At 54.4% G+C, this 12,420-nt stretch overlaps 1 protein-coding gene across 1 annotated transcript; it reads left to right on the top strand.

Annotated features, from left to right (window-relative positions):
- Positions 1–367: 367 nt before the first annotated feature.
- Positions 368–11,088, top strand: TMEM119 (transmembrane protein 119). Its single transcript, XM_044658851.1, has 2 exons — positions 368–483; positions 10,219–11,088. Exon 2 carries the CDS (start codon positions 10,244–10,246, stop codon positions 11,078–11,080), a length of 837 nt encoding a protein of 278 aa, XP_044514786.1. The 5' UTR covers positions 368–483; positions 10,219–10,243; the 3' UTR covers positions 11,081–11,088.
- The last annotated feature ends 1,332 nt before the right edge of the window (positions 11,089–12,420 follow it).

Raw genomic sequence — 12,420 nt, 5'->3', positions numbered from 1 at the left:
CGGGGTCCTCTCCTCTTCCCCCACCCCATCCCCGACTCTGGGAAACTTTGTTTTCAGCAGAGCCCATAAGAGAGAAAAGAAGCGGTTCCTCCAGCCGGGAGGACCAGCAGCCCCTCCTCCTCCCGCTGCTGCCCCCAATTGCCTGTGTGTGAGTGTGTGTGAGTGTGTGAGTGTGTGTGTGTGGCCCCTGGTGGAGCCGAGCCCTCAGAGTCCCTCCCTCCGTCCCTCCCATCCCTTTGCCCCCTCCCCTCTCCCAGCCCAGCCTGTCCCCACTTGAAACTCCTTTAATGAAAGCAAGCTGGTGGGGCTGCGTCTCTCACTTGGCGAGTGTGAGGCCGGCGGGGCGGGCAGGAGGGCAGGGGGCCCGGCCAGCACCCCTCCCACAGGCTCCCTCCACTCTCCTGGCTACTGGGCTGTGGAGGCTCGTCCAGCCTCAGTGGTGGGGACCCAGGCGTCCGGGAAGCTCCCTCTGCAGCTCCTCTGGTGAGTCTGGGCTCCCCTGGGCAGGGAGAATGGAAGAAGGGGGCCCCGGCGCCCTGCCTTCCGTGGGGCTCCTCTGCCTGGGCCACCCAGCTCCAGCTTGACCCCTCGTGAGCCTAGCAGACGGAGCTCGGGGTCCAGCCTCCATCCACTCCCCCCTTCGGGCCAACTTTCCCAGCTGGGAGCCTCAGACTGACCGGCTGCCTCCGGCAGGGTCCGCCCGGGTTGCGCTTGTGCCCAGGGTGTCTGGTGGGTGCCCGCCCATGTGTGTCTGGGCAGCGGGGCCTGGGGGCAGCTGCAGGATGGCGGGTGCTTTTGCGTGGCCGTGTGTGAGTGTGTGCTGAGTGTGAGATTCGGGCGGCCCCTCGGGGTGGCCAGGGAGCATTCCTGGCACCCGGCACTGGGCTTTTGTCTCCTCTCCCCACTGCGTCTGTTCCTCCGTCCCCCGTTTCTGGGTGTTTGTGGGAGTGCGGAGCCCCGGGAGCGCCTCGGGGTGCCTTCTCTGGGGCCGTGCCTCTGGGGGCGTCTAGACGGCTCCATGTGTGTCCTATGTGTCTGGTATGTGGGTCAGTGTGTCTGTGTGTGTCTGCTGGATGGATCGGCGCCCCCTGGGCATTTGTGTGGCTCCGGGTCCCAGGGGTGCGCAGTGGGTGTCCACAGTGGACATGCTGTGGAGGCTCTGGGTGCTGAGATCTCAGAGGACAGCCAGGCCAGGCCGGGGGTAGATTCGGGGGGGCCTCTTTCACTTCGTTTCCTTCCTTTGGGGGGATGCCCCCCTCGCTCCCTCCTTCCTCCTGGTCATGGGGGGCTGGGGGCTGGGGGGGCTCCGAGAGCCCTGGGCCAGAGCGGGAAGAGGAGAAGGTCCGAAAGCCCCAGAGGGGTGAGGGGAGCTGGGAGGGCTTTGCAGCCTGGAACCTCAGCCCCGCCATAGGCTCCTTCCTTGCCTTCTCCCTTAATTGAAACCAGATTTTCTGTGTGTGGGCCCCTTCCTCGGCTCCTTCTCCCTCTGCCTCCACCCGCCTGCCTAGTGGCTTAAGAGGACTCTGAGCTGGGGAGAGCAGGGTGCCAGAGGACCTCCTGGGGGCTCTGCTGGGAGGGAAGGGGCGCTTTCCATCTACTTCTGCACCCTCACTCATTTCTTCATTCCACAAGCGCTTCGTAAATATAGAAAGGGTGCTGGAGTTATTGCTGTTCATCTATTATGTGCCAGGCTCTGTGCTGGGCACCGAGAATATCCAGCAGTCCCTGCCTTTAGGGAGCTTATTGCTGAGGGACCAAAAATATACAAAGGGGATGTGGCCTCAGACCCTTCCTAGCTGTGTGACCCTGGGCAAGTCACTGAGCCCCAATCGCCTGGCCCTTGCTGCTCTTCTGCCCTAGAACTGATTGATTCTAAGACAAGGTAAGAGTTTTAAACACACACACACACACACACACACACACACACACACACACACACACACACTAAGTAANACACACACACACACACACACACACACACACACACACACACACACACACACACACACACACAGAGGAAGTAATTGAGGGGGGCCATTTATACTAAAAATGAGAAAATCAGAAAAAGTCTCTTAGAGGAGGTGGCCTCTGAGCTGAACTATGAAGCAAGAAAGGGGTGCCTTCCTGGCCCGAGGGACAGTCTGTGCAAAGGTTTGGAGGTGGGAAATGGAAGATGGGACATAGAAGAAACAATAAGTAGGTCAGTGTGGTTGGAATCTTCAGGGAAAATAGAAAATTGGCCTGGAAAGGTAAAGCATGTAAAGAACTTTAAATGGCAAACTGAGGAGCAAAGAGTGAGCCAGTTTCTCAAGCAAGGGAGTGAGGGTCAGAATTGTGCCAGAGGATGATCAATTTGGCAGCTGTGCGGAGGATGGATTGGACAGGGGGAATAAACATATGCTGTGTAAACAGGCCAAACCCCATAGAAAAATGGGATCATTGATCTGGAGAAAACTATCAAGGCAGCCTTTAAATTCGGAGGCTAAGAACATGGAGAGAGGCCGGGCCATAAAAGGTCTTGGCTGAGTAGGACCCCTCCAGAGGTCCAGGGGTTGTGGGGTGATGGGGAAAAACAGCAGGTTCAGACCTCAGCTCTTTAAGTCTGTGTGACCTTGGGTAAGTCAAGGTAAGACCTCTCTAGGTCAGGAAGAGAATCAGCTTGCACTGGGCAACATTCAAGCTCTCTTCCATGATCTGATGACTTTGGAATCCGTATGTGTCTAGGGCTGGGGGCAGAAACAAAGCTGCTCATCCCCAAGGAAGGGAGGGCAAGAGCCAGAATTCTGAGCAGGCGAGCCAGCCTTCCCAGGGGAGCCTGGGTCTCTGCCTACCCCCGTCGAAAGGGCAAGGGCTGGGTTTCCCCTGGGAGAGTTCCTGAAAATGACCAAGATGAGAGTTGACCTTGGAAAAAACAATCCCCCAGAGGCCCCGAGGAGCTGGAAATCGGGGATTGAGCCACATTCTTATCTCCTCTTCTCAGGGAATCACCAAACTTTTAGGCTGGGAAGGACCACAGTGGGAGAACTTGAGTTCCTTTTGCAATTTGGGAGACTGAGGCCACGAGACAGGAAGCCACTTGCCCAAGGAGGTAGGAGCAAAGAAGATGATGCTGGAAAGTTTTAGAAGACGACTGTTTAGGGGTGAATGGAGCTTGGGATTTGGGGATGGGGGGCATGTAGACCCTTGACCTGAGACGAGAAAAACATATTCCTTCTTCCCTTTCTCCTCCTCACCTCTGCTACCTCAGGCTGCCATTCCCTCCAGTCACTGCAGAAGTGACTCCTGACCTCCTGTTTAGGTGAAGAGCCTCCTGTTTAGGGAACCACAGGACATCAGGGCTGGGAGGGGGCTTAGAATAGGGAAAGTCAGAGCTGGAGGGGATTAGAACAGGGAATGTGAGATCTGGAGGGGGCTTAGAACAGAGAAAGCCAGAGCTGGAGGGGGATTAGAACAGAGAAAGCCAGAGCTGGGAGGGGGCTTAGAACATAGAATAGGGAATGTCAGAACAGGGAGGAAGTTTAGAACAGGGAAAATCAGAGCTGGAGGGGGCTTAGAACAAGGAATGTCAGAGCTGGAGGGGGCTTAGAACAGGGAATGTGGGAGCTGGAGGGGATTAGAACAAGGAATATTAGAGTTGGGAGGGGGCTTGAAACACAGAATAGAGAATGTCAGAATTGGGAGAGAGTTTAGAACAGGGAAAATCAGAGCTGGAGGGGGCTTAGAACAGGGAATGTCAGAGCTGGGAGGGGGATTAGAACAGGGAAAATCAGAGTTGGGAGGGGACTTAGAACAGGGAAGGTCAGAGCTGGGAAGGAGCTTAGAACATGGAAGGTCAGAACTGAGAAGGGTCTTAGAACATGGAATGTCAGGGCTTCCTCCCAACTCCGATGTTCTCTTCTGTCGGCTCTCTACCCGGCCAGGTCCCCTCACTGTCTCAGGAGGGTTCCTCAGAGTAGCCACTCTCGAACCTCCTTTGCCAGGGGTTCCCTTGGCTGCAGACCAAACCCTGTTCTTTCTTTGCTTCTGGGATTCCTGCAGCAGGTGAGAACCAAGGTATGGTTGATAGAGTCGTGAGCACTGCCCACTTTGCTTGTGAAAATGCTGCTCTCTGCTGGGATTCGGCTCCCCAAATCATGGTTAATGGTGGGCTCTTCGCGCGTGTGTGTGTGTGTGTGTGTGTGTGTGTGTCTTATACGATTGCACAGGGGTGTGCGGTAGGGATGAGGAGAAACTCGACAGGGTGGCAGCCTGTGGCCAAGAGATTTCTTTACCTGTGATGAGAAGGGTGGGATCTTGTGGGAAGGGCGCGGTAGTACGGAAGAATCACAGAACTATTGAGGGACGCCATCAAACCATTCTTTGAATCACGAGCTCATTGGCCGGGAGCTTGAAAGTCACGGAGCCCAAACTCCTCTTTTTATAATAGGGGAAACTGAGGCCCAGTGTTGCCGGCTTAAGGCTTTACGAGCAGTCGAATCCGTGTTGGGGTTCAAATCCCTCTTCCAAACCCAGACCTGGCTTTGTACCACACGGCTCCCCTCAACCAATCATGGAATCGAGGCATCATCCGATTAATCCAGTACAGACTCCTGGCCCCGAAGAGCTGAGGCTCAGATAAGCATCACAGTAGAGTCTCTCAGAATCAGAAAATTGGAATCGGAAGATCTTAGAATCACACGATCAAAGAATTCCTCTTAGAATCACAGAATCTTGGAATCCATCCACAAATTCAAGAATCTTGGAATTTTAGGGATTGTAGCCACTGAATTGGAGAATTTCCATATAACAGAGCAACGGGGTGACACAGTGGTCAGAGCATCAAGCCTGGAGTCAGGAAGACTTGAATTCAAATCTGGCTCTCGACACTCATTCGCTGCCCCCCCCCGTCTGCCTCAGTTTCCCCATCCACAAAATGAGCTGGAGAAGGAAATGGCAAACCACTCCCGCATCTCTGCCGAGAAACCCCCAAATGGGGTCACAGAAAGAAGGACACGACTGAAAGGGGACTCCACGACCAGACGGCATCATTAGAGAATATTGGAATCATCCGATCTCAGAACCACTTGCTGAATTAGAGAGTCTTAGAACCGTCGATTCTTACCGTTAAAGACATTCGAAGTCTTCGAATGAGACAATCGCCGTGCTGGAAAATCTTAGAGGTCTTTGAATCATAGAAACTTGGAAATCGTCGCCTTCTGGAATTCTTGAATCACAGGATCTCAGGGGCCTTCGAGTGGTCCTTTAGACCAGCCCCGCCTTAAAATATCAGAGAGCCCCTCCTCGGGAAAAACTGGGGTCCCCCCTCTCCCCTTGGGCCCCAGGCAGGCCAAGCTCGTGGAGACCCATCGTGTCATAGTTTCCATCCCCCAGTTGGGTTGTCAGGAATTTATTAATCGGCCGGCCAACGTGCGCCAGATGGGGTCTTGGCATCTGGGGGTTCATGCGGAGAGCAGCCTATCTAGCCGGCTGCGTGGGCGGGAGCGCGAGGAGCCAGATCATCTGGTTCTCATCTACTGGGAGGCAACGTCATTTGGGGGTGGGGGACGTTCTCCAATGGCCCCGGAGCAGAAGAGCCATTTGGCTCCTTTGTCTGCAACAAGATTCTTTTGGGAAGGGAGACCCAGGAGAGAGGGATCCATGGCTGAGGTCGGAGGGTTGGGGCAGACACAGGGCCCCCCTCCAGCAGGAATCTCACCCCAGCAGGCCTTTGGGGCTGTGGGCTCCGAGACGGGCCTGGCCAAAGTTTCGGTTCCTGGGGAAGGAGGTGGAGCTCAAATGGGGGGCTGGTTAAAAATAGAACTCGGAAGAGATCAAAAAGAGAAAAAGTCCATCGTGCAACAAGCGTCCACCAAAGAGGCAGTGGGTGCCCGCTGCCCGCTGGGTTCCCAGAAGGAGAAAACTCTGTCTTGGCCCTCTGGGAGCTGAGAGTCCAACTGGGGAAACAGGATCTAGCCCAGGGGGCCATCGGTAAACAGAACGGGGCAGAGGATGGACAAGGGGGCGGTTGGTGGTCCTCAGAGGGAGAATGATGGGAGTTCACAGGAGGCTGATGACGGTGGGCTGGGGTGGTCCAGGAGGGCTTCAAGGAGGTGGGGCACAAGAACTGGAGTTCAAGTATTTGGCTGGGCAGATGGAATCAGGGAGGGGCCAGGGGAAAGGATGGACTCTGGTTAGTTGACACGCGCTGAATTTAGAGGAAGATCTGGGTTCAAATCCCAGTTCTGCCATTTCATCTATGTGCCTCAGTTTCCATCCTTATAATTAGGCAGGTGTGGGTGAGCTCTAAAGTTCCTTCCAGCTCAGGTACTTGATGATCTATCTTAGCAGGGAGGCTGTTAATCTGAAGTCCACGAACTCCTTGTTTTTTTGTTTTGTTTTGTTTTTAAAAAAAAAAACCCTTACCTTCCACCTTAGAATCAATACTAAATACTGGTGCCAAGACAGAAGAATGGTGAGGGCGAGGCAATGGGGGTTAAGTGACTTGCCCAGGGCCACACAGAAATGCCTTTTTAAAAAATATATTTAAATTTTAAATATTTAACAGTTTAAATTTATATAAATGATTTCCTTTGCAATCCTATGTATTTTAAATATTTAAATATTTTCTTTCCAAATAAATATTCCAAAAAGGGCTCCAGAGGCTTCAGCAAAGGGGTCCATGAGTTAAAAAAAGTCTTAGAAGCTCCCCTGTTCCAGGGTCTGACATTCCCTGTTCCAAGGCCCCTCTCCCCAGCTCGGACATTCCCTGTTTTGTTTTCTTTTTTAAACATGCATCTTCCATCTTAGAATCAATATTGGTCTAAAGGGGGAAGAGCAGGAAGGGCTAGGCAATAAGGGTTCAGTGACTTGCCCAGGGTCACACATCTAAGAAGCATCTGAGGCCAGATTTGAACCCAGGACCTCCCTATTCTAAAGCCCCTTCCAGCTCTGACATTCCCTGTCCTAAGGTTCCTCCCTATTTCTGCAACAGGCTGTGTTTGGTCCTAACTCTAAAGCCGACCAGGCATGGCTTCCCTCCTGTTGAGGCCTTGGGTACCTCCCTGCCCAGTGAGGCAGGTGGCGGGTTGCCAGAGGCCCTGGGGAGCCCGGGGTATGGTGGGGGGGAGCCCTCCACAATTGGAGAGCTGTCTCCCTCCAAAAGGGCTGACTGTGCCTTTCTGAGCTTGGGTCGTGGTCGGATTCCAGGCTCTGGCTGGCAAGTCCTTGGAGCCGGGCCTGCTAAGTGGGCAGTTCTGGGCTCGGCCAGCTGGAGCCAGAGAAGGCTGCCCCATGGAGCCGCTCTCCTTCCTCTCCCACAGCTCTTGCTCTTGTGAGCACGGGCGACAGGGACGGGCTCGCCGGATTAAGACGTGTCCTCACGTCCCTGATCTCCTCTGAAAGTCTGGCGGTGTTCTCTATTCCAATTTCACAGATTGGGAAACCGAGGCCCAGCTAGGGGTAATGACTTACCCAGGGTCACCCAGCGAATGACTAGAATCCAGGCCTCCCAATAGCTCTCATTTTCTGCTCCATCTTCTCCCCTACCTCGCTTTCTGAAACAGGGACAAATGAGGGGGTGATTAGGATTGCATAGCACCCACCCCCTACCGAGCCCCGCTTCAGAGCATTTAAACATGCTTGGATTAGTGAACACTCCATTTGCACACACCAATTGCAGGTATGGCCACAGAATTCATCCATCGATCAGTCTACATGAATTGGTTATTGTTGGTCAGTTGTGTCTGACTCTTTGGGACCCCCATTTGGGGTTTTCTTGGCAAAGAGCCCAGAGTGGTTGGCCATTTCCTTCTCTGGCTCATTGTACAGAGGAGGAAACTGAGGCAAACCAGTTGTGTCTGACTCTTTGGGACCCCCATTTGGGGTTTTCTTGGCAAAGATCCCGGAGTGGTTGTCCATTTCCTTCTCTGGCTTATTGTACAGAGGAGGAAACTGAGGCCAGGAAGGTTTGAATGACTTACTAGCTAGTAAGTGTCTGAGGCCAGATTTGAACTCAGGAAGCTGAGTCTTCCACTCTCCAAGCCCGCCACTCTCTACGCTACGGAGCCACTTAGCTACCGATTCATGGATGTATTTGATTCTTTACGATGTGCCAAGCTCTGGGCTGGGACGCAAAGACAAAGCAGTTCTTGCCCTTGGAGCTTCGGAAGGGAAGGTCAAAGCCACAGGCTATGTGGGGGGCTCTGAGCTGAGCTTGGAGAATCATAGATTCCGAGCTAGAAGGGGATCTTTGACGTCATGGAGTCCAGACCTCTTGTTTTACAAATGAGGAAACTGAGGCTCAGGGAAGTCAATTAATCAGCCCAGAGTCACACAGCTAGTGAGTATCGGAGGCAGGTTTTCCACCCAATCTTTTTGTCTCTCAGTCCAATAGTCTTTAATGAAATGCTACCTCTTCGGGCGATAGAGAGGAGTCCACCCAACTAGAAGGGATTCTTTCCTCCTCTTTCCGGAAAAGACAGGATTGGCAATCCGGAGACCTAAATCACAATACTAATAGTTAGATTTAATAAAGCCCTGAAGGTTTGCAGGGGGCTTTATACATATTATCTCATTTGGTCTTCACAAGAACCCTCAGAGGTAGGTGCTATTATTATCCCCATTTTACAGATGAAGCAGAGGAATCAACACGATTCATGAATGCCTAAGGCTGATTTTAACTCAGATCTTCCTGACTTCAGATCCAAAGCTCTATCTCCTGGGCCACCTAGCTGCCTCCCATTCCCCTCTCTGCTATTTATAAGTTGTATAGTCTTAGAATCCTATAGTCAAGGGGGCTCAGCGGATTGAGAGCCAGACTTAGAGAAAAGGAGGTCCTGGGTTCAAATCTGACCTCCTAGCCATGACCCTGGGCAAATCACTTAACTCCCATGGCCTGGCCCTTACTGCTCTTCTGCCTTGGATCCAGGACACTGTATTGATTCTAAGATGGAAGATAAAGGTGAAAAAGAAAAATCAGAGAGTCACCAAATTCATTCAACTAATCAGTTGTCTGCCACTTCCAAGTTGTGTGAGCTTGGAACTGTCCTTTGGTCTCTCTGAGCCTCGATTTCTTCATATATCAAATGAGGACTCATAAGATCCCCAATTTAGAATTAGAAGGGAGTTTCCTAAAGTGTGTGCAAGTCTACTTGCATGTCATCTCCCAACTGAATGAGTTGCAGTGGCTCCCTATTACCCCCAAGATCAAATAGAAATGCCGCCTCTGCTTCCCATTTAAAGCCCTTTCCTACCCTCCTTCCTTCTGTAAGATTAAAAAAGAATATCCAGTACTCCAAGTAGTATATTTTTATGATTTATTAATGATAACTCGAAGTAGAGGAAAGCGATAGCCTTTGCAGAGAGAGTATCCCAGCCACGCACGCGGGAGAAGAGAGAGAGGGCGGCGTTACACACTTTATCAACACAACAACACAACGTAAGCCCGTAACACTGCGGGGACAAAGGGAAGGAGATTCTGGGAGATGAAGGCCGAGGGCACAACATTCTAGTTACACTTCCCGGTCTTAAGCTTTCCTCCTCTCCATGGACTCCATGATCTGGTTGTACTGCTGCCATGATGTTCCTCGCCCAAGACCTTCCATTTCCCATCATCGTGGCCCCTCTCGTGTAAGATCTCTGATCTTGTCATCTCTCTGGGCCTCAGTGCCCTCATCTGTGAAATAGGGTTGGCCCCTGAGGTCCCTTTAAATCATTGATCTTATAAATGATTAAAAAAAAACAAAAACAAAAAAAACTTTGCTGGGCCTCAGTTTCCTCATCTGTAAAATGAGGGGGTTAGATTTGAAGGCCACAAAGTGGCCACAAAATTTAAAAAAAATGATGTTGTAAAGTTAAGATAGGAAAAATGACTTGTCAAGCTTAGTAAGTAGCAGAGATAGGATTTGAACCCCGGTCCCCTGATTCTGAATCAGCATCTTCTGCCAGGCCCACGATGATTTTTTTTTCTTTTTTAAAATCTTTACCTTCCATCTTAGAATCAATACGGTATATAGGTTCTAAGGGAGAAGAGAGGTCGGGACTAGGCAATGGGGGTGAAGTGACTTGCCCAGGGTCACCCAGCTAGGAAGTGTCTGAGGGCAGATTTGAACCCAGGACCTCCCATCTCTAGACCTGGCTCTCCATCCACTGAGTCACCCAGCTGCCCCCCAGCACGAACAAAATGGATTTATCCTGTGGCCCAGATGTGCCTGGTTCACTGTCTTCTCTTCTCTCCCGCAGATCTTGCCCCCAGACTGGTGACAAAATGGCCCCAGGGGTGACCTGTGTCCTACTGTTGCTCCTGCCTCTCCTGAAGGCCCCTCCTAGCACTGCCCTCTCCGCGCTGGTCCAGGCCGCCTTCCTGGAGGATAACGGAGGCAGCGGGGAGATGGAGGGCTCCTCGGCCTCCTCCCCCAGCCTCGGCCCGCCTCGCACCCCGGCCTTCAGTCCCACCTCGGTGGGGCCTCCGCCCACGCCCCTGGCAGGGCCCTCGCCCCCCACCAACTTCCTGGACGGGATCGTGGATTTCTTCCGAGAATACATGCTGCTCATCTCCGTGGTGGGCTCGCTGGTCTTCGTGCTCCTGTTCATCGTGTGCGCCGCCGTCATCGTGCGCCAGAAGCACAAGGCCTCGGCCTACTACCCGTCCTCCTTCCCGAAGAAGAAGTACGTGGACCAGCGCGACAGGACGGGGGGCCCCCGGGCCTTCAGCGAGGTTCCTGACAAGGCCCCCGACGCCCGCCCGGATGACCCGGCCGTGGACGGCTCCCGCCAGCTCCAGGCGGACATTCTGGCCGCTACCCAGAACCTCAAGTCTCCGACCAAGGGGCCGCTGGCCAATGGGGATGGAGGGAGAGCGGAGGAGAGGGAGGGGAAAGAGGAAGAGGAGGCTGAAAAGGGGGGCGAGGAACCCCAAGGTCAGGGTACCCTCCAAGAGAAATCGGAGGCCCCCTCGGGGGAGGCTGCAGAGCCCGGCTGTGCGCAGGAGCCACCGACACGCGGGATGGACCCTGGCGAGCAGGAGGGAGCCCCCTCGTTACTCCAGGAATCCGAGGGCTCCGAGGGTCCCTGTGCCTGTAGCAGCGTCTCTCCGGAGGTCTAACAAGCCCCACTGCCTTCTTCCAGCACGAAGCATCGCCCTGCCCGCTCGCTGGCCTCCAGAGACTCCTTCATTCTCCCCGGCCAGCAGGCCCCAGGCAGAAGGAGGGCCTCCATCCATCGGACTGTTCCTCAGCCTCAAACATGCCGGCCCGACTGCCCAGGCCTGTCTGGCTGAGGCCCAGCCAGTGTTCTCCCCCCACTCCAGCCAAGCAGCCCCCAGAAATCTCAGGGCTTTCTCTGCTCTGGCCGGCCCGGACCCCCAGCCCGGAGCCCCAGTCGCGGGGCCGCCGCCGCCCGGTCAGAGCCCCCCATGACACGAAGGTCCCATCCCTTCCCTCAGAAGTCCTGCTCTGGCCAAACCCCCGGTCGCTTGGCACCGGCTTTAATCGCTTCCCTCCAGGGTCTATCCTCCTGCATGGACGGTGCAGAAGAAACAGAAAACAAGGCGGAGGGATAGCCAGGCCCGTCTTTCCTGCCGGCCACATGCTCGGCTCTTCCTCCAAATACCACCCGGGCAGCCCCTGGCACTGCCACACGGGGCGAGAGACGGGTTCGATCTGTCAGGAGCTAAGAGGCTTTGGGGACGCTTTGCTTGGAGGGAGGGAAGGGAGGCTTTGCGAGCCCAGGGCCGGAGGAAAGGCCTTGTCCGGGGTGCCTTCCCTTCCCCTGAGAGGCCAGCTCGAAGGCCCCTGGAAGAAGCAGGGCCAGAGCTGGAACTCGGAAGGCAGCCGAAGAGCAGAGATGCGCCTCTCCGACTCAGGAAAGCGGGCTTGGCACAGGAAGGGCCTGGGGGCAGCCGGCCCCGGGTGCCCAGACTCGAGCCGCGGAAGGGCGTCAGGGACTTTCTCTTCTCGGAGACGCAGACCCCTGCCCCAAGGGTGCCTGGGCCGGCCTGTTGAAGGCTACGGCGTGACTGACGGGGACCGCGTCCCCCGCTGAAACGGGAGAAGGCAGGGCGAAGGGTCTCTTCCTTTGGCAATCGATCCATTTTGTGCCGAGGGCTTCGCGCGTCGGGGCGAGGCAAGGCGCCCAATTCCCCATTCCCAGCAATTTGAGTTTCGCTGCCCATGTCCTTGGTGACGCGGGGATGGCCTGCTTCGGAGTCGGGGAGCAGGAACCCACCCATACCAGTATTCTCTAGCCCCCTCCCCGTACCCTAGGAAAGACGAGATGGAGTGGGTATCCCACCCCGCAATAACGATGATGATAAACTCTAATAAAACTTGGGTCTGGCGTGATCCGCCTCGTGAGCCTGGCTTTCTTTGGAGTCTTAGTTCTCGGAGGCCTAGAGGTGTGGAGGGAAAAGGTAGGCCGGGAAGCTTCGGGGGGGAGGACAGCCTG

This window comes from Gracilinanus agilis, chromosome 1, assembly GCF_016433145.1.
Source record: "Gracilinanus agilis isolate LMUSP501 chromosome 1, AgileGrace, whole genome shotgun sequence".
Lineage (NCBI taxonomy): Eukaryota > Metazoa > Chordata > Mammalia > Didelphimorphia > Didelphidae > Gracilinanus > Gracilinanus agilis.
This window is presented reverse-complemented; position numbering and strand designations above follow the sequence as displayed.